The following is a 27,969-nucleotide window of genomic DNA, read 5'->3' on the forward strand; positions in this document are numbered from 1 at the left end:
TGAAACAGTGTAAGTGAGTACAGGGCCCCGAGTCTCTTGCTCCCAGTTGGTGCAGGGAGCATATGGTGAGTGGGCGGAAGTGAAAGAATAATTGGGATAATTAAACAAAAATATGTTTTTTAGAAAATAAAAAAGTAATTCCTAAATACTTCAAAGTGAGCATTAGGACCTTTGAGTAGGCTCTCTTCAGCTGGGAAATTAACTATAACTCTATATCTACTGCCAATTTTCCTCTTGATTCAATGTGTAACGGTGGAAAGATATGAAATTGGACATGTAACCATATTGATATAGCCATATCTATGTACATTAAAAGTAAAAAAAAAATGGAATGTCTTTCTCTTAAAAATAGTTTTGTAGAAATTTATTTTCTATCTTCAAGAATGCAATCTTATTATTAATCACTTAAAGAGAAAACTGCAAGTCTATTTTTTAAAAATCCATATTTTAAAAATGATCAATTCACTATGATCTTAATTAAAACTACCGAAAGTAATTTTTTTTTGAACTAGTGTTTACCTGATCTATAATTCAATATAAATATAAGTCAATTTCCCACTACTAAAGCCTACTCAAAAAAATTTTAATTTACCTGGTATATGATTTTTACAGACTTGGAAATAAAGTTGATGGTTGAATTTGTACTGCATTTTTTTTGTTTTCAAAACTTACTGAAAAGACAGTGATGGGTGCAAGAAGATTGTTTGTTGAAGGGTAGCTCAATACCTTTATTGGTAGGGCAATGGATTCCTTCCAATGGAAATGATTGCCAACTGAGAACAGAATTGGAATCAGGGATCAAACTCGCTGTTATCATTGAGCAATTGTTGCCAGTTCTTGGTTGGGTTACTACAATGCGCACTGTGCAGTGGCATTACTGGTGGGACCAACCTACATTTCAGAAGCACGTTCCCTGTTACCTGATCAGGGACCAACATTGGTGTCATCTATATAAACATTTGCACCAAGATCACCCTGCCCTACATGCAAATAGAGGAAGCAGAGCAGCAGCAATCAGAAACATAAGAAATGTTTGGAAAGAAGGCCAATTATGCAGATTTGGTATCGATCTCTTACAAACCTATTTGGTATATACAGAAAAGTCAACAGTAGAGCTTCTCAACCTTCAATACTTTAAAATGTTCCACATGCACATGTTCTTTCAGTTCTGTTATGATGGATTTACAAAACAAAACACTCGCTCAAAGAAATGCTAAATTAACAAACCAAAAGTAGGCCTTGAGCTTTGAAGAAATTAAATGGTAAGATATTGGGAAATGTTGATGTTCAAAGGGACCTGGGTGTCCTTGTACACCAGTCACTGAAAGCTAACATGCAGGTGCAGCAGGCAATTAGGAAGGCAAATGGTATGTTGGCCTTTATTACAAGAGAATTTGAGTACAGGAGTAAGGATGTCTTACTGCAATTGTATAGGGTCTTGGTGAGACCGCACTTGGAATATTGTGTACAATTTTGGTCTCCTTACCTAAGAAAGGATATACTTGCCATAGAGGGAGTGCAACGAAGGTTCACCAGACTGATTCCTGGGATGGCGGGATTGTCGTATGAGGTGAGATTGAGTAGACTAGGCCTGCATTCTCTAGAGTTTAGAAGGATCAGAGTTGATCTCATTGAAACATACAAAATTCTTATAGGGCTCGACAGGGTAGATGCAAGGATGATTCCCCTGGCTGGGGAGTCTAGAACCAGGAGTCACAGAATAATGGGTAGGCCATTTAGGACTGAGAGGAGGAGAAATTTCTTCCACTCAGAGGGTGGTGAATCTTTGGAATTCTCTACCCCAGAGGGTTGTGGAGGCTGAGTCATTGAGTACATTCAAAACAGAGATCGATAGATTTCTAGATATTAAAGACATCAAGGGATATAGGGATAGTGCAGGAAAATGGCATTGAGGTAGAAGATCAGCCATGATCTTGTTGAATGGCGGAGCAGGCTCGAGGGGCCGGATGGCCTACTCCTGCTCCTATTTCTTATGTTCTTATGTTCTTCTCCACTTCCCTCAAAGTAAGTTAGTTTAGGCTATGTTGATTAAAAAGAACTCAATGAATATCTGGTTAGGTATGGGATTGAAGATTATAGAGATAGTTATAGATAGTAATTATCAAATGGTCTGGAACATGAAGGTTCGTAAATACACACAAAGGAAAGTGGGAATCTGGAACTCTCTTCCCCCAAAAAGCTGTTGAGGCTGGGGGTCAATTGAAAATTTCAAAACGGAGATTGATAAATTTTTGTTAGGTAAGAGTATTAAGGGTGGAACCAAGGTGGGTAGATGGAGTTAAGATAGAGATCAGCCACGATCTAATTGAATAGCAGAAGAAGCTCGAGGGGCTGAATGGCCTCCTCCTCTTCATATGGAATTTGGAAATTTCATACCAAGGAAGGCAGATGGCCAAGGGTGAATGAAGTGGGATGTATTATTTTGCACAAACCAATACTAGGATTGGATGGCACAGGAATGATGAACAAGAGTCTTACAGGGAGGACAGAGTCTTGTCAATAAGCAGATTTTTAAATTGACTCCCACACACACAAATTTGCTATTACACTAACTTGGTGGTAATTTTCACATCTAACCCACTGGTGTCACATTTTTACTGTGGCAATTGTTACTTGTTTAGGCTATGTTGAAAAGAACTCAATGAATATCTGGTTAGGTATGGGATTGAAGATTATCGAGATAGTTATAGATAGTAATTATCAAATGGTCTGGAACATGAAGGTTCGTAAATACACACAAAGGGAAGTGAGAATCTGGAACTCTCTCCCCCAAAATATAAACAAAAATGCAGAGTTCCAACATTTTCAGCACACCAGCAATTGGGTGGGACATCAGCTTTTTTTTACTCGAAGATGTAGAATAACTGAAGTAGTCCAGTGTGATTTTGGAGAACCAAGGTACTCATTGGGTTTAATTGGAAACAATATTTTCTAGACCTGCATTTTGCAGTTAGTGTGATGGGATCTTTATCATTCACTAGGACAATCGAGACAGCGGCCTTATTTTATTACTGGAACAAAGTTGCTTCCAATTGGCAGATTCCTTAGTTAAAATTTCCTTAATGGGACTGAGATCTGCAGATCTCCAGTTCTGAGATGAGGCCATTATCAGCTGATGTTTGTACTTTCAACTGCACCGCTGGTATGGATCTCGTTGAGGATTATGCTATCATTTCAGAGGTTTAAATAAGGTGGAATACTTGTAACTTTGTTTGACCAAGAATTTCTTGGTATTGGGAATTGGGCAGTCAGCATCAACACAAATGCAAGCCGTTGGCTGAAAATGTAGGCATGTAAATTTAGGATGGCTACAGGTACAGTATTACGAAATAAAGGTCAGGCAGCATGTGCAAAGTGCCAGCTTTATAAATTGGAGACACGAGTACGCTGAACTGTGCAAAGTAAATAAGCTATTCTGGCCCATGGAAGCATACCCGTTCCAGCACCTTAATCCCTTCCCCTAAAAAGAAAACAAGGGCATTTGGCCAAAATGTTTTGTTTTTTAAAAAAGTGCAGATTTTCATTTAGCAACATTGACAGGATTTGGTAACGAAGAGTATTTAATGCAGAATTAACTTTGAATGTTTGTGTCTGAATTTTGGAAGCAATGCTCCTTTAACAATCAGTGATGTGGGTGTGATGAGTGAGTGAGTGTGTGTGTGTGGGTGCTATGCTTGGTATCCATCGGCGGCAGTAGTGAGTTTTCATTTCCACCCATGGTTCTCTCGCTCGTTCTGAGCTGCTGCTGTTGCTGTTTGGCGCGGGGAGAGAACTTGGCGTTTGGTCACATTACCGACACACTGAGAGTAGATCGTCAAGACTGACTTCTTGCCTGGACTACAAATTCATCATCTTAAACCATTTACAATTAAAAATGGATATGAAAAGGCGAATCCATTTGGAACTGCGGAACAGGACGCCGTCTGATGTAAGCTCTTTTCCCCCTCTTCCTCACTAATTTTGTAACCAAGATTTTTTTTGGTGCTAGTTTTGTTGGCGTTACTTTCTTTTAAAAAATTAAGGTAGTCGTGACCTTTTGGTGACCACATGGTTTACATTTTATTTCTTTTGTAGCGGGACCGCCGTCATGTTAATTTTCAGCGAGTTCTTGAAGGGGAAGGAGGGGGGGAAATTTAAAAAAATATAGCCATAAAATATATTTTTAAGTGCGAAGAGAGAGTGGTTTAAGTGAGGCGGGAGTTGCTGTTATGTTGTAATTTAACTGTTTGAAAGCTGGATTTTTTTTGGAGGAGCAGAATAAATGAGAACTTTCTGCTGTAGTGGGAGGTGCATCTCATCTCAGGACGTGGAGGGATGATGAAGAGATGGTTTCTCTCCGTGGAATTTTTTTTGCAAGACTCTGGAAGCCATATTTGTAACAGAGTCAAGGCGCCCTTTTAAAGAGAGCGTGGGGGTTTTAATCTCCATGGAGAGTAATATTTTCATTTCATTTAAAAAAAAGTTCTTGCATTTTTTTTGTTGGTAAAGCTCTGGTCTTAACTGCATTTTCGCGTAGACCTAGATTACAATATCCATCTTATCTAAAAATCACCACGTAGGCTGTTGTGTTCCACGAATATTTGTGACATGGGTCAAATATTAAATATGCAGTTTTAGATTTGCGTTATCAAGGGATAATTTGCTATATTTTTAAAAAACTTTAAAAAAAATATCACCGGTAAATGCAGAGAGGGGGAAGCTTGTGATTTAGTTTATTCTATTTGGGTCAAATCATTTGCAAAGTGGCTTCGTTCAGTAAACTTTTGGAAATTCTGTATCGTTTCCTTTGGCGTAGAAAACGGCGGAACGGATGCTTCCCGCCACACGCGGTATTCGGTTTCCAACCGTGTTGTTTTGCTCAGGGAAAGGGGATTTGTCTTCCAACAAAATCCGAATACGAGGCTGCGCCAGGTTATTATATTTTAATATTTAAATTTTAATTTTGACTCGAGCTTCGGTTTACAGAACGACCTGAACTCCGGGGGGGGGGGGTCTTCTCCAGCCCAACACTTTAGGAGTTCGCCATGTTGGTAGCACGTTTCCCACACAAGCAGCACTTTAAAGTCCCCCCCATTCTTAATTTTTTAATACTTAAAAGAGAAATGCAACAGAAAACATAGGGATAGTTGAGGGGTAAAGAAGTTTCCTGGAATCTGATGACACTCGAGTAAAAGAGGGAGGGGGGAATCTATAGCTTTAAAAGAAAACAATTATACGTGGTGGTGGTTGTTGTTGTGGCTGTCGAAGCGGTTTCTCTGCTCTCTCCAGTCGGTGGTGGGCTGGATGCTCGTTCGCCTGCAGTGGTCCGGGTGCAGCCCAGGCAGGCTGGCTCGCGGTGCCTTTAAAAGAGGCGACCAAGTCGCTACATAGTAATCCGGGGACTGTTCCATTTCACCCATTGTTCGTGGAACGCTCGTCCTTTTCGCTACATCACGTTCCGAAATGGAACCTTCAAAGGCGCCGCTAAAGTATCCCCCGAGCGGAATGTATCCATTCTGAAAATGTCGCCGCCTTCGAATCGTTACTTTAAAGGGGAGGTGGGGAGAGGCAGAAAAAAGGACTGACGTCACCGGACGGTGCACCCACCAGTGAGGTGTGCGGGAAGAAGGAGCTGTTTTTTTTTAAAACTTGGCCTTTATTTTTCTTTTTAATGTTCAGTTTATCTCTCTTACCCCCCCCCCCCCACCGCACAGACACAAAGTTCGCACGGAATTGAAACGAAATCAACAACAAATAAAAAGTATGTGAAAATGATAAAATCGGGAAATGCACAGTAGGGTTGGTCAGCATCTGGAAAGGCGAGGTTAACCATTGCGGTGGCGATGCCTTGTCGTAATTGGTGTAAAGGGAATTGGAAATGAACCTGCCACTCATTAATTGGTCCTTGGGATACAATATTGCACCACTTTATGACGCATTACATCTTTCTAAAAATGTATAATTTTTTAAAAATGCTCTTTTAAACACATGAAACTTTCAAGCTGGGTCCTGAGACCCTACAGGATTCAGGAGTGAATCCTACAGAACACAAGGTCAGTGGATTTCTGGAATCACATTTTTGTTATTGTTCAACAGTACTCCTGTTGATTCTCATCCTTATTTTCATATCCCTCCATGGTCTCGCCCCTCCCTATTTCTGTAACCTCCTCCAGTCGTACAACCCTCCAAGATCTCTGCGCTCCTTCAATTCTGGTCACTTGCACGTTCCCGATTTCCTTCGCCCCACCATTAGCAGCCGTGCCTTCAGCTGCCTAGGTCCTAAGCTCTGGAATTCCCTCCCTAAACCTCTCCGCCTCTCTCTCCTCCTTTAAGACACTCCTTAAAACCTACCTCTTAGACCAAGCTTTTGGTCACTTGCCCTAATATCGCCGTACATGGCTCAGTGTCAAATTTTGTTTAATAACGCTCCTGTGAAGCACCTTGGGAAATGTTACTATATTAAAAGCGCTATAGAAACGCAAATTGTTGTTAGTCCCCATACACAAGGGTGAACACTACTGCTTTTTAAGGTTCTAGTGTGGAAATTTTCATTCCTGAATATGTTATGATACTAACATTTTAGTTTTAACTCTTTGTAACCTGCTTCACAAAGTTAGCATTGTTGATTTACATTTCTTGCTTAAAATGTAAAGTTTCACCAGCTATCTGAAATTGGTATCCCAGTCAAAATGTGTGTGGTCCAAAGTTAAATGGTTGTATGAGAAAAGTGAAGCCAATACGGACTGCAGCAGTTCAAGAAGGCAGCTCACCACCACCTTCTCGAGGGCAATTAGGGATGGGCAATAAATGCTGGCCTTGCCAGCGACGCCCACATCCCATGAACGAATAAAGAAAATAACAAGTTCCATAGTGTATATCCAGGCCCTTTTAGAGCCGATTTCTGTCAAGTGAACTTTGTAATAAATACAGTTATACTAGTGTGCAGAGGTCCTCTTGCCTTTAAAATCCGATAGTCTATAATCTGCCCAAATTGAGGTTGTAAACTAGACCTTCCTAGTCAGCCTAATAGGTGCCAGCTGTGGCTCAGTGGCTCTTGAGTCAGAAGGTCGTAGGTTCAAATCCCACTCCAGAGACTTGAGCACATAATCTAGGCTCATGCAGTGCTGAGGGAGTGCTGCACTGTTGGAGATGCCCTCTTTTGGATGAGACCGTTAAACTGAGGCCCGAACTGCCCCCTTGGGTGGATGTAAAAGGATCCCAAGGCACTATTTCAAAGAAGAGCAGGGGCATTCTCCCTGGTGTCCTGGCCAATATTTATCCCTCAACCAAACATCACTAAAACAGATCATCACATTGCTGTTTGTGGGACCTGGCTGTGCACAAATTGGCAGTCGCGCTTCCTACATTACAACAGTGACTACACTTCAAAAGTACTTCAGTATGGCTGATCTGAATCTTAACTCCATTTATCTTTTGAGATGTAGTAACTGTTGTTACTGTGGCAGTTGATTTGTGTACAAAAGATCCCACCAAAAGTAAATGAGATGAACAATCAGTTAACATATATTTTGTTGGTGTTGGTTAAGGGAGAAATGTTGGCCCAGGACTACGCTCTATTCTGCACCTATTGGAACAGGCAAATGGTGAACTTGATTTCAACATTTCATCGAAAAGGTGACACTTCTCACAAAGAAGCACTCTCTTGGTATTGCACTGAATGTCTAGATTATGTGTTCAAGTCCTGAAGTGAGGCTTAAAACCACAATCATAGAACCTTACAGCACAGAAGGAGGCCATTCGGCCCATCATGCCTGTGCTGGCTCTTTGAAAGAGCTATCCAATTAGTCCCACTTCCCTGCTCTTTCCCCGTAGCCCTGCAATTTTCTCCTCTTCAAGTATTTATCCAATTCCTTTTGGAAGTTACTATTTAATCTGCTTCCACTGCCCTTTCAGGCAGCACATTCCAGATCATAACAACTTGCTGCTTTAAAAAAAATCTCCTCATCTCCCCCTCTGGTTCTTTTGCCAATTACCTTAAATCTGTGTCCGCTGGTTACCGACCCTCCTGCCAGTGGAAACAGTTTCTCCTTATTTACTCTATGAAAATCCTTCATAATTTTAAACACCTCTATCAAATCTTCTCTTAACCTTCTCTGCTCTAAGGAGAACAATCCCAGCTTCTCCAGTCTCTCCACATAACTGAAGTCCCTCATCCCTGGTACCATTCTAGTAAATCTCCTTTGCACCCTCTCCAAGGCCTTAACATCCTTCCAGAATTGAACACTGTACTCCAGCTGAGGCCGAACCAGTGATTTATAAAGGTTTAGCATAACTTCCTTGCTTTAATACTCTGTGTCTCTATTAATAAAGCCAAGTTGTGAAACTGAATTCAATAAATGACCATGAAAGTAACGAATTTGTGAAACCTGACATTTCTTGCCATGTATTAAGCTCTTCGTATTTGTGGCATCACAAGTTATTTTATATAGATAGTGACAATTGGATTACATTCTCCACAATTGTGGGTATTTCTTACATAGACATATTGTAGAACATGGATGGTTATTTGGTATCCACACACTCTGTTAAGTTTCTTTCCCCTGCCTGTTTCTATCCTACATTCCACGACGAAGAGGACAGGCAAGATGACCTGTTCCTTCGAGCAATATTGCTTTGTAATCAACCACCAGGTGGTGTAGAGAGTGTCTAGTCTTTTAATGGATGTGCATGTTTTACACTTACATTTTTTTATACGTTTAAGGGGAAGGATGTTAATGTGGGTGAAGAGAACATTTTTCTATTTCACGTCCCCACTGCCAGGTGAATTAAAGCCAGTTGCCGAAAAAGGTCCCCCTACCTCTGAATTGCTCCCATACTGCACCAGTGTCACACTTTCCCTTTCCCACACCAGCCATCCTTGTGGCCACTCTTAGTGAGATTGACAATTAATGTTCAATTTGGGGGGCAGTTTTGTACTATGGACCTGTGCCCACTAGGAACCGGGTTGAGACTGGTTAAATTAAGCAAGGGTATTAAGGGTTACAGAAACAAGGTGGTAGATGGAGTTAAGATACAGATCAGCCATGATCTAATTGAATGGCGGAACAGGCTCAAGGGGCAGAATGGCCTCCTCCTGTTCCTATGTTCCTATATTATGTAGGACTCCTACAGCCAATAGAAATGAGACTTTCTTTTAATCAGCTTAGACTGGATTTTAACCCAGGTTCCTGAGGTGAACGCAACTGCACAACTCAGTCCGAACTTTTGATTTGTTTGCTGGGAGTTCCGCTGTTTGTGCAGTTAGCTATTCCCCAATGTGCTATTAAATCCTACAGGCAGTTTTTTTTTAATTGTTGGAACTTTTAAAACCAAAATATTTGTCTTTAACGAAATCATACTTTCCAATTCATGAACTTAAAAAATTGTATATCATTTCTGCTTAGCTCAGTCTCAAATATGTTGTGTAATAGTGTGTCCGCATAAATAATAAAAATATATTGAAAACAGATAACCTTTTCACACAAACAAAGCAATTTTTTTTTAATATACTGGTCATTTCCCAAGGGATTGTGCACAGACCATCCGGATCAAGTGTAGTCTTCAAAGGTAATGGGTGGGGGGACAATTGGACATTCTTAATTACATGTAAGTAGATATTTAAAATATGTGTTCAGCCCCCATTTAAATTTCTGACCTTATTTCTATATAACACTTCGAGTTATAAATAACAAAATTTCTGGCAATTTGGCAATCAAAGATTGTCGTAAAAACCCAACTGGTTCACTGATGTCCTTTTAGGGAAGGAAATTTGCCATCCTTACCCGGTCTGGGCCTATATGTGACTCCAGTCCCACACCATCGTGGTTGACCCTTAACTGCCATCTAAAGTGGCCTAGCGAGCCTTTCAGTCAGGCCACCTAAGGATGGGCAATAAATGCTGGCCTTGCCAGTGACGCCCACATCCCGAGAATGAATTTTTAAAAAGTAGAGTTGGTTGGAGCAGAAGAATTTCGCTGCAGTACAGGTTGAGGAGCTGGGAAGTGCAAAATTGAGGAGCTACAGCGCCTTCTGTGCTGGGAGGACATAATTTGCAGTGAATATTGACACCACTGTGTCAGCCAATGAGTTGGAGGCGGGGCGGGACTTAACGGCAGGATTTACAGCAAGCAGAGTCTATTTAAACAGAGTCTCTACGCACTACAGCAAAGTCTCCCGATTAAAAGCAGGGTAATTTATCCAGCAAAATGCAGTGATTGGAGGATAGTTACATAATACAAACTGTGTGCATAAAATCATTCCCAGTCACTTACAGCTGTGATTGATGGGGGATTTACCCAATCATCTCCATTCTGGCTGGGATTTGTGATGGCAGTATATACAGTTGACATAATTATAATGTGACATGTTAGGCGGTTTACATTGTAAATGTGCTGTAGGAATTTATAGTGGTAAAAGTTGACACAAAACTGGACAGAAACGTGACAACCGGAAGTAAAATTTTGTAGACACAGTGTCTCGATGAAAAATAAAATAAGATACATAGATATTTATTGCCCAAGAACAAGTATAGAAGAGACTATAACCTTTTAGCTCAATGACTGTTGCTTTTCCCTCCTTGAATCTTGAATGAAAGCACCATGACTGCTCTAATAGCAACATTTTCAAATAAATGTCATCTATTAGAAGAATACCTAAACGGCATATCATCATAAATCAAAATAGTTTCTAAATATTTTCCTATTCTTTCATCTCTCTTCCCGAACAATTTTCCCCGCTCCCCCCCCCTCCCAAATTGTTCTGCCCCAATACATCTGCCCCACTGTTATTTGCTGACTGCAGGCTAGAGGTCTCAGTGCGACTGAGAGAGGGTATGAAATGAGCAGCAGGCCTGTCGCAATGGGAAGGTTGGACAGTGATGAGAAGGGAGGCTGGGAGCAGGCGTCATTTGGAAGGACTGGTAGGTTGGAGCGATTGCGAGGGAAAGAGCACAAGCTTTCGAGATAATTTAGAAGCTTGAATCGTCTTTACATGACAGACTGTATTGGCAGCTGAAAGGGAGCTTCAATCATTGTCCTACTATATGATTTGTTTATTTGCAGTTGAAACACTGAACCAGTCAAAAAGTTTGTACATGAGACTTCGGACATCAAATTACAAATTATATAAACCGACACTGGGAACCCAACTAATATGATCTTATGGTGAGAATTTAGTGAGTTAATTCAAACCCCACTACGGAGACATGAGTACAAAATCTAAGCTGACATTCCCAGTGCAGTATTGAGAGAGTGCTGCACTGTCGGAGGGGTAGTACTGAGGGAGTGCTGCACTGTCAGAGATGCTATCTTTTGGATGAGATATTAAACCGACCTGCCCTCTCAGGTGGACATAAAAGATCCTACGGCACTATTTCGAAGAAGAGCTGGGGAGTTCTCCTCGGCATCCGGGCCAATATTTATCCCTCAACCAACATCACTAAAACAGATTATCTAGTCATTATCACATGGCTGTTTGTGGGATCTTGCTGTGTGCAAATTGGCTGCCATGTTTCCTATATTACAACAGTGACTGCACTTCAAAAATACTTCATTGGATGCAAAGCGCTATGGGACGTCCTGAGATCGTGGAAGGTGCTATATAAATGCAAGTTCATGTTTGGAACATATAAAATATGCAGACCCTTGTGAAAGAATATCTACACAATGTACATTAATATTAAGTAGGGATATTGACTTGTTTAAGTGTAAGTTGGTGATTCTCGAGCAGCAGCTGCTAACCTTTCTGTGGCCTGATATACAGCTGGAATGCAGAGGGATCCTGTAGACATACACTTCTGCACAAATCCAAATACCTCCATTTGAAGTGAGCTGACAACATTAATTAATCTATCTGTCTCTATCTATCCAATCCTGTCTGTCTGAAAGTGTCATACAGGATCTTTCCGATTCAGAGTAGCCTCATGTCTAATCTTTAGTTCACTATTTCTAATGTTTACGATTGGTGTCTATAGTGTGTCATTTTCTTTTTGTGATTAATTCAGTAAGAAAAAATCTTTCTACCAAAAAGAAGAATTGGGTACAATCCCAGCCACTGCGACAGTTCCCTACATCCTGGCTGTTAAATGGCTGCAGTTTCTTTGCTTAAAATGAAGACAGAAAAACGCTGGAAAACACCCAGCAGGTCAGGCAGCATCTGTGGAGAGAGAAACAGCGAGCGGCCCCGATATTTTTGGGGGGGTGGGGGTGAGGGTACAACCGAAGAACCCAGCAAGGCCGGGGACACGGAGATCCTGCCGATCTTAACCGGGGCAGCCTAGCCGGTGAACAGGAGGGAACATACTGGCAGCAGGCGGCCGCAGCCAGGGATCCTCTGGGACGGTCCCTGGCAATCGGGGCTGGGGGAACCCGAAGGCTTCCTTGAGGGGTCGGGTTGGGGGTGGGTGTTGGTGGGGAAGCACTCTTGCTCCTCCTGGCTCACAAGGAATGCCGAAACAGCCACTTACCTTGTGGAGCTGGCAGCTCCCGCTTCCGTTTCACTGCCGAGCTTCCCGACCTCTGGGGGAACCAATTTCAAATCGTTAAACTGGAGTCTTTTGTCTGCTCCTCTTCCCCCTGTTGGTTCATACTCTTTTCCCCTCAACAACAAGTCTGCTGTGGCCTTGTACCACCCACTGCTGCTTCCTACTTGCTCCTGTGCTGCCTCAACACTTATCTGCCCACTGTCCCCATTGAGTTTCTGCTATCCCGTCTTAGCATCGGGCTTTCTGTCACTGCATATCACCATTACAGCTCCTTACTCGCTCCCGGGCTGATTTTTGCACGCTTTCTTGCTGTTAGCTGCTCGTGCCTGCCACAGAATGTGTGTGACACTGGAAGGTTCAGTAGTGTAAATATCTTCACAAGTTGAGACCCTCTGATGTGTGCAAACCCATTTATAAATCCAGTTATTTCACTTGGGAAGTAATTTTTCTGATGTGCTTGCACTTATATCGTCCTATGTTTTTTATGAGCGTTATTTTTTGTTATAATGCTGCTCACATTCCTCACCAGTCCTGGCATCCTACGGTTAAATTGGGATTACTTTATATGGTTTCTCTGGAATCAGCCAAAAATTTTGAATGTTAAGAGGTTTATGTTGAATTGAGTATGCATTCCAAAATTGTACAGAAATGTTTTAATGTAGCTAATGTTTTTGTGCTTTACATTTATTTTAAAATATGGATCTTGGACAAATCTGGGTGTCAATTGACAGTAAGCTAGTAGTCTTTGCAAAATCAAATTCTGTTTGTTACAAGATATATAATATAATACCCCTCTCAAGGGCATGATTTTTGTTGTGAGGCTCTCTTTAAACCAGCTGTTATTGTTGTTCTTTAGTCTGGCGACATCAAGGCCTACTTTTAGCATTCCCAAGGCTGGGACAGTTGAAATTAGCTAACTCAGTACAGACCTAAGATCAAATAACAACAACTTGCATTTATATAGCGCCTTTAACGTAGTAAAGTGTCCCAAGGTATTTCACAGGAGCGATTATCAGACACAAATTTGACACCGAGCCACATAAGGAGACAGTAGGACAGGTGACCCTTGGTCAAAGAGGTGGGTTTTAAGGAGCACCTTAAAGGAAGAGGGAGATAGATGGGGAGAGGTTTGGGGAAGGAATTCCAGAGCTTAGGGCCTAGACAGCTAAAGGCACGGCCGCCAGTGGAGGAGGCGAAGGAAATCGGAGGCAAGAGGCCAGAATTGGAGGAGCGCAGAGATCTCCGAGGGTTGTAGGGCTGGAGGAGGTTACAGAAATAGGGAGGGGGCGAGGCCTCGGAGGGATTTGAAAACAAGGATGAGAATTTTAAAACCTGGTCTGAATAACTCAGTATCGCACCACTTGGTTTATTGACCCACTAAATCTTTGAGGTTTACTAACTCAACCAGGAGGAACTAGAATTCATCAGGTGTTTTGAGAGAATTCAGATCACAAGTCTGTTGCCAATTTCATGAAAGCGTTTCATATTTTTGATTCTAGAGCAGATTCCATAGTAACCGTCAAAAGGGAATTGGATATATACTTGAAAAGGAAAAATTTGCAGGGCTATGGGGAAAGAGCAGGGGAGTGGGACTAATTGGATAGCTCTTTCAAAGAGTTGGCACCGGCACGATGGGCTGAATGGCCGCGTTCTGCGCTGTATGATTCTATGAATTTTTAACCAGCTAATGTATCCACAAACAACTTAAATAGCACCAGAGTCAGACCTGCTTCAGGGTGGGGGTGAGGTGAGGGGATGGCTGAGTGCATCTATCCTTTATGCTGTTGCAAATTTCGAATTGCATTCATTTGTACATATGAAGTCATAATGGGAAACGGGCATCTGATTTCAGGATAAACCTTAAACAGGAATTTATAAGAGGGTGGAGGAGCATTAACAGTCTTTGGACTGGCAGTGGATTCATTATGAGCAGTAGGTTCAATTCCTTTTGGCTTAATCCAAAGAAAATTCATAATTGCTGCATCTTCCATACTTGTTTATATTGATGCCTAAAGCAATTGTCTGACAGGTTTAAAGCCGACTTGATGAATAGAGAGAACGGGTTTTATTGAAGAAAATAAAACACTGCAGCAGGTGTCTAGTAGGAATACATTTTTTCAGTTCGCTGCTGGGGGGATTAAAGTAAGGAAGATCAGTCATAAATGTTAAACTTTATTCTCTTTATTTATTTATTTCTCCAGAAAAGGGAAGGCTGAGGGGTGACCTGATAGAGGTCTTTAAGATTATGAAAGGGTTTGATAGGTTAGACATAGAGAAGATGTTTCCACTTGTGGGGGAGACCAAAACTAGGGGCCATAAATATAAGATCGTCACCAATAAATCCAATAGGGAATTCTGGAGAAACTTCTTTATCCAGAGAGTGGTGAGAATGTGGAACTCGCTACCACAAGGAGTGGTTGAGATAAATAGCATAGATGCATTTAAGGGGAAGCTAGATAAATACATGAGGGAGAAAGGTATAGAAAGATATGCTGATAGGGTGAGATGAAGAGGGGTGGGAGGAGACTTGTGTGGAGCATAAACACCGGCATAGTCCAGCTGGGCCGAATGGCCTGTTTCTGTGTTGTAAATTCTCTGTAATTCTTCAGTCTTAATTATACAAGACTTAAGCTTGCCATTTTATAATTGTGAGCTTTCAGAGGCACTCCCGACAGCTGTGCTTAGTAGGTTGGTCCAAAGCTGAGCCATAAAACCAGCAAGATACCAGGTTTGATTCCCCAGTCTGGAGTTAGCCGATCTTAGCTGAGATGGCAGAAGCAGCATTAAGGTTGGTCGATCAGTCAGGGTTCCTCCTCCTGATCACTATTGCAAGATAATGACAGAGATGGTGGGCCATTTGGCTCGTCCAGAAAGACCTAAAGAACTTCCCCCCCCCCCCCCCCCCCCCCCCCAACTCCGATTGCACCATAGAATTGGTGACCTCTGCTGGAAATGCATTTGTGTGGGTACCGGGTAGGGGCCGGGCTCGGCTCTTGTCCTCACCGTAGAAAAGCTTGTCTAGGTTCAAAGGTGGACATGTTACCACTTGGGTACAGTGCTGGGATTGCCCCAGGCACCCCTGGAACTGTACCCCAGCAAAGGATTGATGCCTTCAGAATAAGAGGAGGGGAGAAAAGTAAGGGGGCAATGGGGGGGAAGTTTTATCCCTTTTTGCTGCTTAGCGTGAGGCAACTTTCAACACCTGCCATGTCAAAGGGTCAGCCACGGCTCAGTGGGTAGCACTCTCACCTCTGAGTCATAAGGTCGTGGGTTCAAGTCTCACTCCAGAGACTTGAGCACAGAATCTAGGCCGACTCCCAGTGCCAGTACTGAGGGAGTGCTGCACTGTTGGAGGTGCCGACTTTCGGATGAGACATTAAATTGAGGCCCCGTCTGCCCCCTCAAGTGGATGTAAAAGATCCCGTGGCCACTATTTCAAAGAAGAGCAAGGGAGTTCCCTCTGGTGTCATGGCCAATATTTATCTCTCAACCAACATCACTAAAACAGATAATCTGGTCATTATCACATTGCTGTTTGTGGGACCTTGCTGTGCACAAATTGGCTGCTACGTTTCCTACGTTACGACAGTGACTTCACTTCAAAGGTACTTCATTGGCTGTAAAACTCTTTAGGACGTTCTGAGGTTGTAAAAGGTGCACTATTACAGGGTCAGCCATTTAAGACTGAGATGAGGAGGAATTTCTTCATACAGGGGGTTGTGAAACTTTGAAATTCTCTACCCCAGAGGGCTATGGATGCTGAGTCATTGAATATATTCAAGATGTGGAGATGCCGGTGATGGACTGGGGTTTTCCACACCGTTCACCTGAGGAAGGAGGAAGCCTCCGAAAGCTTGTGGGATTAAAAATAAAATTGTTGGACTATAACTTGGTGTTGTAAAATTGTTTACGAATATATTCAAGGCTGAGATGGATAGATTTTTGGACTCTAGGGGAATTAAGGGATATGGGGATCGGGCGGGAAAGTGGAGTTGAGGTTGAAGATCAGCCATGATCTTATTGAATGGCGGAGCAGGCTCGAGGGGCCGTATGGCCTACTCCTGCTCCTGTTTCTTACTTTCTTAAATAAATGCAAGTCTTTTTATTTCCCCAGCCAAAAGGAGCAGGTATTATGCCCCCCGGCCCTCTGCCAGTGCTACTTTAAGATGGAGCCAAGAGTGACCCATCATCTCACTGACCCTCTGTGTGTAATTGAAGGTGCAAACTCTTGTTTTACTCTGTGGGCCATTGTACTGGACAGTGTGTGGTGCTCTGGCACTGCCTGGTAATTTATTGTTTACACAAAAAGGCTCTCCCCATTCACTACTTTCCAGAGCGCAGCGTGTTCTGGGCTCCAACTGAAAGGATTGACAGGCAACCAGAGGCGTTACATACCCTTTGCCAATACCATGCTGAGTCCTGCCAGTCGGGGTGTTGATGTACACCCTGAGGTACAACCCACTGTCAGGGAGTAAGATGTCCAAGTTAGCAAGTCTGTCAATAAACGTTCGTGCAGTAATGATGAGCTCCCAATTGACACTGCTGAGTCATTTAGTAAACATTTGTGTTGAGTCAGATTTAGCATTGGAACAGGCCATTCAGCTCTTCGAGCCTGTTCCGCCATTCAGTTAGATCATGGCTGATCTGTATCTTAACTGCATCCACCCGCCTTGGTGGTTCTGTAACCCTTAATACCCTTACCTAACAAAAATCTATTGATCTCAGTTTTGAAATTTACAATTGACCCCCAGCCTCAACAGCTTTTTGGGGGAGAGAGTTCCAGATTTCCACTACCCTTCGTGTGAAGAAGTGCTTCCTGACATCACACCTGAACGGCCTAGCTCTAATTTTAAGGTTATGCCCCCTTGTTCTGGACTCCCCCAACAGAGGAAATCGTTTCTCTCTATCAACCCTATCAAATCCTTTAATCACCTTAAACACCTCAATTAGATCACCCCTTGATCTTCTATATTCATGGCAATACAAGCCTAGTCTATGCAACCTGTCCTCATAATTTAACCCTCTAAGCCCTGGTATCATTCTGGTGAATCTGTGCTGCGCCCCCTTCAAGGCCAATATATCCTTCCTGTGGTGCGGTGCCCAGAACTGAACAAAGTACTCCAGATGGGGTCTATAAGAAGCACGTGCAAATGAAGACTAATTAGCTGCGTTTTAAAGCTTTACGGCTGCACAGAGTGATACCCCAAGTCTCGGCCAGAATGGAGATGATTGGGTAATTCCCCCGTCAATCACACCTGGACCATACTAAAATGATACTGGGGCTTAAAGAGTTAAATTATGAGGACAAGTTGCTTAAACTTGTATTCCCAACTTTAGAAGGTTGAGGGGTGATCTAATTTGAGGTATTTAAAATGATAAAAGGATTCGATAGAGTAGGTACAGAGAAGCTATTTCCGCTCGTGGGGGAATCCAGAACAAGAGGGTGCAATCTTAAAATTAGAGCTAGGCCATTCAGGAGTGAAATCAGGAAGTACTTTTTCACACAAAGGGTCATGTAAGAGATTGGGATTGATTTTACGCACATAACTTGTATTATGTAACTATCCTCCACTCACTGCATTTTGCTGGAGAAATAACCCTGCTTTTATCGGGAGACTTTGCTGTAGTTTCGGCCATGAGTTCTATTTGCTGCAGTTCGTAGAGTCTCTCTTTAAATAGACCCTGCTGAGTAAATAAACTCTGTCTGTTGTAGTTCTTAGAGTCTCTCTTTAAATAGAGGCTGTTAAGTCCCGCCCCGCCTCCAACTCATTGGCGGACACAGTGGTGTCAATAGACACTGAAGCTTCATCGGCATTGGCTGGTTTGCTTGATGAATGCATGTGTTTGCATGTTCACCATTGCAGAGGTCAAGGTGCAGAGAGGGCCCTGTCTGTGGGTAAAATTAAAAGTATGCGGTAAACAGTAGCCGCACCAGATTGTAATTTTATTGCTTAATCCTCTCCTCTGTGGTGCAAGCAATCATTCTGATAATTTTTTGAAGTATTTAATGCAATACTTCTATACACGATCCTGGAATCATTTGTTTCCCTTCAGTGCCACAGTGTTTCCACCCTGGAGTAGAATATGGAATTGCAATACCCCTAGAGGCTCTGTTTCTCATTATCCTGTCAAAAGTATTTTTTTTCCTTCACAAAAAGGGTAGTGGAAATCTGGAAAACTCTCCCCCCAAAAAGCTGTTGAGGCTGGGGGTCAATTGAAAATTTCAAAACTGAGATTGATAGATTTTTGTTAGGCAAGGGTATTAAGGGTTACGGAACCAAGGCAGGTGGATGGAGTTTTTTTTTAAATTTGTTCGTGGGATGTGGGCATCGCTAGCAAGGCCTGCATTTATTGCCCATCCCTAATTGTCCTTGAGAAGATGGTGATGAGCCGCCGCCTTGAACCGCTGCAGTCTGTGTGGTGAAGGTTCTCCCACAGTGCTGTTAGGAAGGGAGTTCCAGGATTTTGACCCAGCGACGATGAAGGAACGACGATATATTTCCAATTCAGGATGGTGTGTGACTTGGAGGGGAACGTGCAGGTGTTGTTGTTCCCATGTGCCTGCTGCCCTTGTCCTTCTAGGTTTGGGAGGTGCTGTCGAAGAAGGCTCGGTGAGTTGCAGCAGTGCATCCTGTGGATGGTACACACTGCAACCACAGTGCGCCGGTGGTGAAGGGAGTGAATGTTTGGGGTGGTGGAAGGGGTGCCAATCAAGCGGGCTGCTTTGTCCTGGATGGTGTCGAGCTTCTTGAGCGTTGTTGGAGCTGCACTCATCCAGGCAAGTGAAGAGTATTCCATCACATTCCTGACTTGTGCCTTGTAGATGATAGAAAAGCTTTGGGGAGTCAGGAGGTGAGTCACTCGCTGCAGAATACCCAGCCTCTGACCTGCTCTTGTAGCCACAGTATTTATATGGCTGGTCCAGTTAAGTTTCAATGGTGACCCCCAGGATGTTGATGGTGGGGGATTCGGCGATGGTAATGCCGTTGAATGTCAAGGGGAGGTGGTTAGACTCTCTTGGAGATGGTCATTGTCTGGCACTTGTCTGGCGTGAATGTTACTTGACACTTATCAGCTCAAGCCTGGATGTTGTCCAGGTCTTGCTGCATGCGGGCACGGACTGCTTCATTATTTAAGGGATTGCGAATGGAACACTGTGCAATCATCAGTGAACATCCCCATTTCTGACCTTATGATGGAGGGAAGGTCATTGATGAAGCAGCTGAAGGTGGTTGAGCCTAGGACACTGCCCTGAGGTACAGATCAGCCATGATCTAATTGAAGGGCGGAATAGGCTTGAGGGGCTGAATGGCCTACTCCTGTTCCTATGTTGCATAATAATAGCTATATAAAATGATCAGACTTTGAGCTTGTAAATGGAAATATTGAGACATCTATAAATGTGCACCACCGCCTATCGAAGGGGTATTTATATAAACAGAAATTGTGAAGGAGTTTGTCTCTTTTTTTCCTCCCCTTTCCTAATGGTGTTTGCTCTTGCTGGGAAACAGTAGGCCATGTGTCCTTTTGGATGCTCAAATGGCCATTCTTTGTGTGTGATGCTAGGCAGGGAGTGTTGGCTAGCTATTTGACCATGGGATACTTTACAACCAAACCCAATTCTGCCCTCACACAACATCTGATTACATGTGGTTTCCGGCAGGTCCCACTGGATAGCAGTCAGGGAAAGGAACACTTGCTGACTTTTTTCCCCCTCTTGCTAATCTAGGGTATTGAGGTCAATTGTAGCGAACTCAGCACAAATCGGGAATCAAAGCTGGAATTAGCTGGTTTGCATAGGCCAGACTACAGGCTGTTTTTGCCAGTGGAGCTATTGGGGCACATTAGTTTTATCTTGACCATGTTGAAATAAGCTCACTTGATGGAGGGGAAAAGTGGAATCGAAAGAGGCAGCTCAGAAATTACAGAACAAGTTGGACAAAATATCATGGTGGGCAGAATGATGGCAGACAAAATTCAATGCTGACAAGTGTTAAGTACTGCACATAGGAAGGGAATATGGGCAACGTACATACTCCATGAATGGTGTTGAAATGGCTATGGAAGATGTTGAAAGAGTCCGAGAAGTCTTTGTAGATTCAACACTTAACAAGTCCAACCAATGCAGAGCAGCAATCAACAAAACCAATTGAATGTTATACTACATAGAGCCAAAACAGTAGTATACAAGTCAGAGGAAGCTGTATAGGGCTTTGGTCAGACCAGACCTTACGTACTTTGTCCAGTTATGGTGACCGAGAAACGAAGAAGACATTCAGGCAGTGTCTCTGTAACTTCCTCCAGCCCTACAACCATCCGAGATCTCTGCGTTCCTTCAATTCTGGCCTCTTGCGCATCCCCAATTTTCATCGCTCCACCATTGGCGGCCATGCCTTCAGCTGCCAAGGCCATAAGCTCTGCAATTCCCTCCCTAAACTTCTCTGCCTCTCCACCTCTCTCTCCTCCTCTTAAGATGCTCCTTAAAACCTATCTCTTTGAGCAAGTTTTTGTTCACCTGTCTTAGTATCTCTTTGTGTCTCGGTGTCAAATTTTGTATGATAACATTCCTGTGAAGCGCCTTGGGACATTTTACTCCGTTAAAGGTGCTATATAAATGCAAGTTGTTGATATTAGGGATTTCTGCTTACAAAAAGAGTGATCAACGCATGGAATATATTTCCAATTGGAGGCAAAAGTCATGAAATCATTTTAAAAAAACAATTAGATGCTGAAATGTTGGGACTGCAGGGTTTTTCTGGATGGGTGAATTAAGATGGGCCAAATGGCTTCCTCATCCATAATTATCCTGTGATTCTGTAATAAACAGGACACTAACCCATACTAGAGCAATTGTCAGGACACTGGGGCAAATAGTGTTAATTAAAATCAGCGTATCTACATAGAATTACATGGAATTTACAGCACAGAAACAGGCCATTTCGCCCAACTGGTCTATGCCGGTATTTATGCTCCACTTGAGCCTCCTCCAATCCCTCATCTCATCCTATCAGCATATCCTTCTATTCCTTTCTCCCTCGTGTGTTTATCTAGCTTCCCCATAAATGCATCTATGGTATTCGCCTCAATCACTCCATGTGGTAGTGAGTTCCACATTCTCACTACTCTCTGGGTAAAGAAGTTTCTCCTGAATTCCCCATTGGATTTATTGGTGAATAAATCCAATAAGAAGCAAACACCTTGCGCAAATTCTCCTCATCTGCACTGTGCTTGTGATCTTGCTCTGAATCTTTCTAAAGGTATTTAGTTAGTCTTGTAACTGTCGGATATTTTTTCAAACAGTCGCTTCATTTGAAATGCAGGGTTCGATTTTCATTTAATGGTGTCAGTTCTAAACAGTTAAGAACTGGTGCTAATCCCACTACATTAATGTGAGCTATTAGTGCTCTCTGTGCTCTCATTTCCTGAGTTGGGTCATTTGCATAATTATTAACAGATCCAGGTGCCGATTTGGGCGGGTGTAGGGAGTATACTTGTCTTGGGAGAGGAAAGTGAGTAAAAAGAAAGAACTTACATTTATATAGCGCCTTTCACGACCACAGGACGTCATAAAGTGCTTCACAGCCAATTAAGTACTTTTTGAACTATAGTCATTGTTGGAAAGACGGCAGCCAATTTGCGCACAAGATCCGACAAACAGCAATGAGCTAATGAAAGGGGTGGGAACAATTAAAAGTAGGTCTCACAATACAATTTTAAGAATTCTGAAAAGATATCGCAACCCATTAGCTTCCCTTTGCCAAGGCTGAGGGGAACGTGGACTAAAAAGAGAAACAGGCAAAAAGGAAAGGAAAGGAAATCCAAAGTGCAGATATGGGTCATAGGAACAGGAGTAGACCATTCAGCCTCGAGCCTGTTCCGCCATTCAGTTAGATCATGGCTGATCTATATCTTAACTCCATTTACCCGTCTTGGTTCCTTAACCCTTAATACCCTTGCCTAACAAAAATCTATCCATTTCAGTTTTGAAATTTTCAATTGACCCCCAGCCTCAACAGCTATTTTGGGGGAGAGAGTTCCAGATTTCCGCTACCCTTTGTGTGAAGAAGTGCTTCCTGACATCACCCCTGAACGGCCTAGCTTTAATTTTAAGGTTATGCCCCTCTTGTTCTGGACTCTCCCACTAGAGGAAATAGTTTCTCTCTAACTCCCCTATCGAATCCTTTAATCATCTAAAGACCTCAATTAGATCACCCCTTAATCTTCTATATTCAAGGGAATATTAGTCTCGTTTATGCAACCAGTCCTTATGGAACCAAGATGGGAAGATGGAGTTAAGATACAGATCAGCCATGATCTAATTGAATGGTGGTGAACAGGTTGTAGGGGCTGAATGGCCTCCTCCTATGTTACGCTATCAAAGGTGTTCCCTTGGTTTATTTAATCCCTGAAATGAAAGTTTGTCACAAATTTCTCCTTGACTCCACCCCCACAAAATTAATCGAGCCAATCTGGAGAAGATATATCCATTCTAGAATCTCCACTTGCTGGATACTTTCCATGGCTGGTCAGAGGAAGCTTTGTGTTTCACGGAGTACATTTTCATCCCCTATAACCTTCAAACCAGAGAGTCATTCTCAGATGCAGCAGCTTTGTGTCAATTTATCCTATTGCTGATAGTGATGACACATGTGCCTCTTTCTCCCATCATTAGATACCAATGTGACCCTGGAAAGTATTGTTAATTTAGAACAGCTTGCAGACAACAACTTGCACCTTTCAGTTTCAATTGCTAGAAAGATGAACAGGATTTTGCAGACTTCTGACTCATAGAATTACATAGAATTTACAGCACAGAAACAGACCATTCAGCCCAACTGGTCTATGCCGGTGTTTATGCACCACACGAGCCTCCTCCCTCCCTACTTCATCTCACCCTATCAGCATATCCTTCTATTTTTTCTCCCTCATGTGTTTATCGAGCTTCCCCTTAAATGCATCTCTGCTATTCGCCTCAACCACTCCATGTGATAGCGAGTTCCACATTCTAACCGCTCTCTGGGTAAAGAAGTTCCTTCTGTTTTGCCTATTGATTTATTGGTGATTATCTTATATTTATGGCCCCTAGTTTTGGACCCCCACCACACACACTCATACTCACACTCTTCTCTATGTCTACCCTATCGAACCCCTTCATAATGTTAAAGACCTCTATCAGGTCACTCCTCAGTCGTCTCTCTTTATTCTAGAGAAAAGAGCCCCAGCCTGTGGTATGACTCTCGTGGTGATTTTTGCAAGAGAATAAATCTGTGCAGCAAAGGGTAGTGGTTGCTGGTCAGTGCTCCAACTAAGAGAATATCATGAAGAATCAATGTTCCAATCAGTACAAATCTGTTGGAATTTGCTGAACGTCACAAGATGTCGTGGATCAACAATAACTGGCATTTCTGTAGCGCTTTTAACGTAGTAAAACATCTCAAGGCGCTTCACAGGAGCACTAATCAGACAAAATTTGACACCGAATCACATAAAGAGATATTAAAACAGGTGATCAAATACTTGGTCAAAGAGGTAGGTTTTAAGGAGCCTCTTAAAGAAGGAGAGAGAGGTGGAGAGGTTTAGGGAGGAAATTGCAGAGCTTAGGGCCTAGGCAGCTGAAGGCACGGCTGCCAATGGTGGATCGATTAAAATCAGGGATGCACAGAGATCTCGGAGGGTTGTAGGGCTGGAGGAGGTTACGGAGGTAGGAGGGGTGAGGCCGTGGAGGGATTTGAACAGAATGATGAGAATTTTAAAATCGAGACTTTCCCAGACCAGGAGCCAATGTAGGTCAGCGAGCACAGGGGGATAGGTGAACGGGACTTGGTGCGAGTTAGGATACAGGCAGCAGAGTTTTGGACGAGCTCAGGTTTACATAGGGTGGAAGATGGGAGAATGCTTTTACGGCCATTATTTTGACTTTTCTTTCTATGTAGCCTGCCAGTGTGCGCTACTTTGTAATAGTGAAAACCTAATCAAGATAAATCAACAAAACAAATTAATTTTGTCTTTGGATAGTTTTGTTTGTTGCTGTCATGCAAAGTATTTGTCCCAGAGTGAGCTCATGACCACTGCCTACCTCCACATATCTCTTTGTGCACTAGTTTTCATGAAAATTATGTGAGGGAGGGTCGGTAAACAGAGGACACAGATTTAAGGTAATTGGCAAAAGAACCAGAGGGGAGATGAGGAGAACTTTATTTAACACAGCGACTTGTTATGATCTGGAGTGCACTGCCTGTAAGGGTGGTGGAATCAGACTCAATAATAACTTTCAAAAGGGAATTGGATAAATACTTGAAAAGGAAACATTTACAGGGCTATGGGGAAAGAGTGGGACTAATTGGATAGCTCTTTCAAAGAGCCAGCACAGGCATGATGGGCCAAATGGTCTCCTCCTATGCTGTATGATTCTATGTAAAGGCAAAAAAAATTAAAATGAATACATCTTCATGCACATACGAAATTTTGCCCCATGCAGAAATCTTACGGTGAAACGTTTCAGGTTTTGTTTTTTGCAGCAGTCTGTTTGCTAATCTATTGTTTCTTCATTTTAGGTGCGAGAGCTCGTTCTCGACAACTGCAGGTCGAACGAAGGTAAAATCGAAGGTTTAACAGCGGAGTTTGAGAACCTGGAGTTCCTCAGCTTGATAAACGTTGGGCTGATGTCTGTCACAAACCTCCTCCGTCTTCCCAAACTGAAGAAGGTGAGTCTTGAGCATCTCAACGATTGGGCTGAATTGGGGAATAATTTTTTTCCGTTGTGTCTTGGCAGCGTAACGATTGCTATACTTGTTTCACACCACTGTGGTCCAGTATAGTATATTTATTGTAAGGACAGGCCTCAACGTCTTTGGACGGAAGACATCTCAATCCCGCCTACTCTTGTAATTATCAGCAAGACAACAGCAAAAAAGAAAGACTTGCATTTATGTAGCACCTTTCACGACCTCAGGATGTCCCAAAGTGCTTTACAGCCAATGAAGTACCTTTTGAAGTGTACTCACTGTTGTAATGTAGGAAACGCAGCAACCAATGTGCGCACAGCAAGATCCCACAAACAATAACGACCAGATCATCTATTTTAGTGATGTTGGTTGAGGGATAAATATTGGCCCCAGGACACCGGAGAGAACCCTCCCTGCTCTTCTTCGAAGTAATGCCGTGGGATCTTTTACATCCACCTGAGAGGGCAGACGGGGCCTTGGTTTAAAGTCTCACCTGAAAAACGGCACCTCCAACAGTACAGCACTCCCTCTGTACTGCACTGGGAGTGTCGGCCTGGATTATGTGCTCGTCTTTGGAGTGGGACTTGAACCCACGACAGAGGTCAGAGTGGTACCCACTGACCACGGCTTCTGATAGTGAGTCTAATCTAATTATGTTGCTGTTGGAGGAGGGGGGAATAATGTTGGGTGCCCAGGCATTTGTGGGAAGTGTCTCTTTTGATGCGTGGAACGAATGGAGGAAGCAGTAGTGCCTCATTCATTTCACTGCATTGGTATAAGTGGCAGCGCAGTAAAATTGGTGGATAGGCTTGGGGGTACAGAAAATTTAAACAAGACCCATTGATTGGCAGCACTGTGTGCCGGGGGAGCTTGGTTCCTCAAATTCCGGCCTCTTGCGCATCCCGGATTTTCATCGCTCTTCAGCCGTCTAGGCCCTAAGCTCTGGAATTCCCCTCCCTAAACCTCTCCACCTCTCAACCTCGCTTTCCTCCTTTAAGACGATCCTTAAAACCTATCTCTGTGACCACGTTTTTGGCCACCTGTCCTAATATCACCTTCGTTGGCTCAGTGTCAAACTTTGTTTGATAATCGCTCCTGTGAAGCGCCTTGGGACGTTTTACTAAGTTAAAGGTGCTATATAAATGAAAGTTGTTGTTGAGACGTTGCTTCATTCTCACTCACGTGTCTAAGCTGTGAAGACGCAATTGTTCACTATTTGTAAAAAAAAATAATCAAGGTGTAAATACAAAACTCCATCCAGTAAATCTGCAGAAATGTAATTTTGCACCGGTAATTACAAGAGCATTTATCCTGGTGATATAATTTATAAGACGTGTCAGATTTTGGAAATGATCCAAAATTAAGCTTTTGTCCTTGCGACATTGAAAAGTTTTAAGTGGCAAATAAAGACCACGTCGCAGAACCAGCTGATTAATCCTTTCTTGGCACACTTTAAAAAAAAAAGTAGTAACAAGAAGGCTGCCCACAGCTGTGAAAAGAAGGGAGTACCTTAATACATCAGACTGGTGTAGCCTAATAAAACAATTTAGTTTAATTCTGACATTGAGTTGAGTTCCAACACAATGTGCAGTGAAATGATGGGACACAGATTCGTGTCCCCAATACATCTGGCAAGTTACACACCTAGAATGTACAGCACAAGAATGGGCCATTCAGCCCAACTGGTCTATGCCGGTGTTTATGCTCCACATGAATCTCCTCCCACCTTACTTCATCTAATCCTATCAGCATATCCTATTCCCTTCTCCCTTAAGTACTGATCTAGCTTCCCCTTAAATGCATCTTTACTAATTGCCTCAACTACTCCATGTTGTAGCGAGTTCCACATTCTCATCACTCTCTGGGTAAAGACATTTCTCCTGAATTCTCTATTGGATTCATTAGTGACTATCTTATATGTATGCCCCTAGTTTTGGTCTCCCCCACAAGTGGAAACATTTTCTCTACGTCTACCCTATCGACCCCCATCATAATTTTAAAGACGTCTATTGGGGCACCCCTCAGCCTTCTCTTTTCTAGAGAAAAGAGCCCCAGCCTGTTCAGACTTTCCTGATAGTTATAACCTCTCAGTTCCGTTATCATCCTTGTAAATCTGAGATCTGAGGGGTGCCATCTCAGGGAGGCAGATTTACTTAAAATCAAGCGATCTTGGATCAAAATTGTAATCTGTCATAAATTTTAATATCATTTTATATCACATTAATCCACACTCTAACACATTAAAAGGACCAATATCTAATCCTCCTACACAAACATACATAGGAACATAGAAAGATAGGACCAGGATTAGGCCATTTAGCCCCTCGAGTCTGTTCCACCATTCAATGAGATCATGGCTGATCTGTGACCTAACGCCATATACCCCCCTTAGCCCCATATTCCTTAATACCTTTGGTTAACAAAAATCTATCAATCTCAGATTTCAAATTAACAATTGAGCTAGCATCAACTGCCGTTTGCAGAAGAGAGTTCCAAACTTCTACCACCCTTTGCTTGTAGAAGTGTTTCTTAACTTCGCTCCTGAAAGTCCTGGCTCTAATTTTTAGGCTATGTCCCCTAGTCCTAGACTCCCCAACCAGTGGAAATAGTTTCTCTAAATCTTCTAAATTCCCCAGTTTGTGTAATCTCTCCTTGTAATTTAACTCATGGAGTCCAGGTATCATTCTAGTAAATCAACGCTGCATTCCCTCCTTGGCCAATATATCCTTCCTAAGGTGCAGTGCCCAGAACTGAACACAGTAC

The 27,969-nt window shown here is 42.7% G+C and overlaps 1 protein-coding gene across 2 annotated transcripts in view; it reads left to right on the forward strand.

The window, feature by feature from the left end:
* The first annotated feature begins 3,720 nt into the window (after nucleotides 1-3,720).
* The window catches only part of anp32b (acidic (leucine-rich) nuclear phosphoprotein 32 family, member B), a 43,944-nt gene continuing 19,695 nt past the window's right edge, over nucleotides 3,721-27,969 (forward strand). Inside the window, exons 1-2 of one of the 2 annotated variants that reach the window (XM_067983499.1) lie at nucleotides 3,721-3,949; nucleotides 25,036-25,185. In XM_067983499.1, coding sequence (XP_067839600.1) covers nucleotides 3,896-3,949; nucleotides 25,036-25,185 — 204 coding nt within the window. In that variant the 5' untranslated portion in view covers nucleotides 3,721-3,895. The remainder of the gene's footprint in view (nucleotides 3,950-25,035; nucleotides 25,186-27,969) is intronic. The other variant, XM_067983500.1, reaches the window with a different exon arrangement.

This window comes from Heptranchias perlo, chromosome 4, assembly GCF_035084215.1.
Source record: "Heptranchias perlo isolate sHepPer1 chromosome 4, sHepPer1.hap1, whole genome shotgun sequence".
In the NCBI taxonomy this organism is placed as follows: domain Eukaryota; kingdom Metazoa; phylum Chordata; class Chondrichthyes; order Hexanchiformes; family Hexanchidae; genus Heptranchias; species Heptranchias perlo.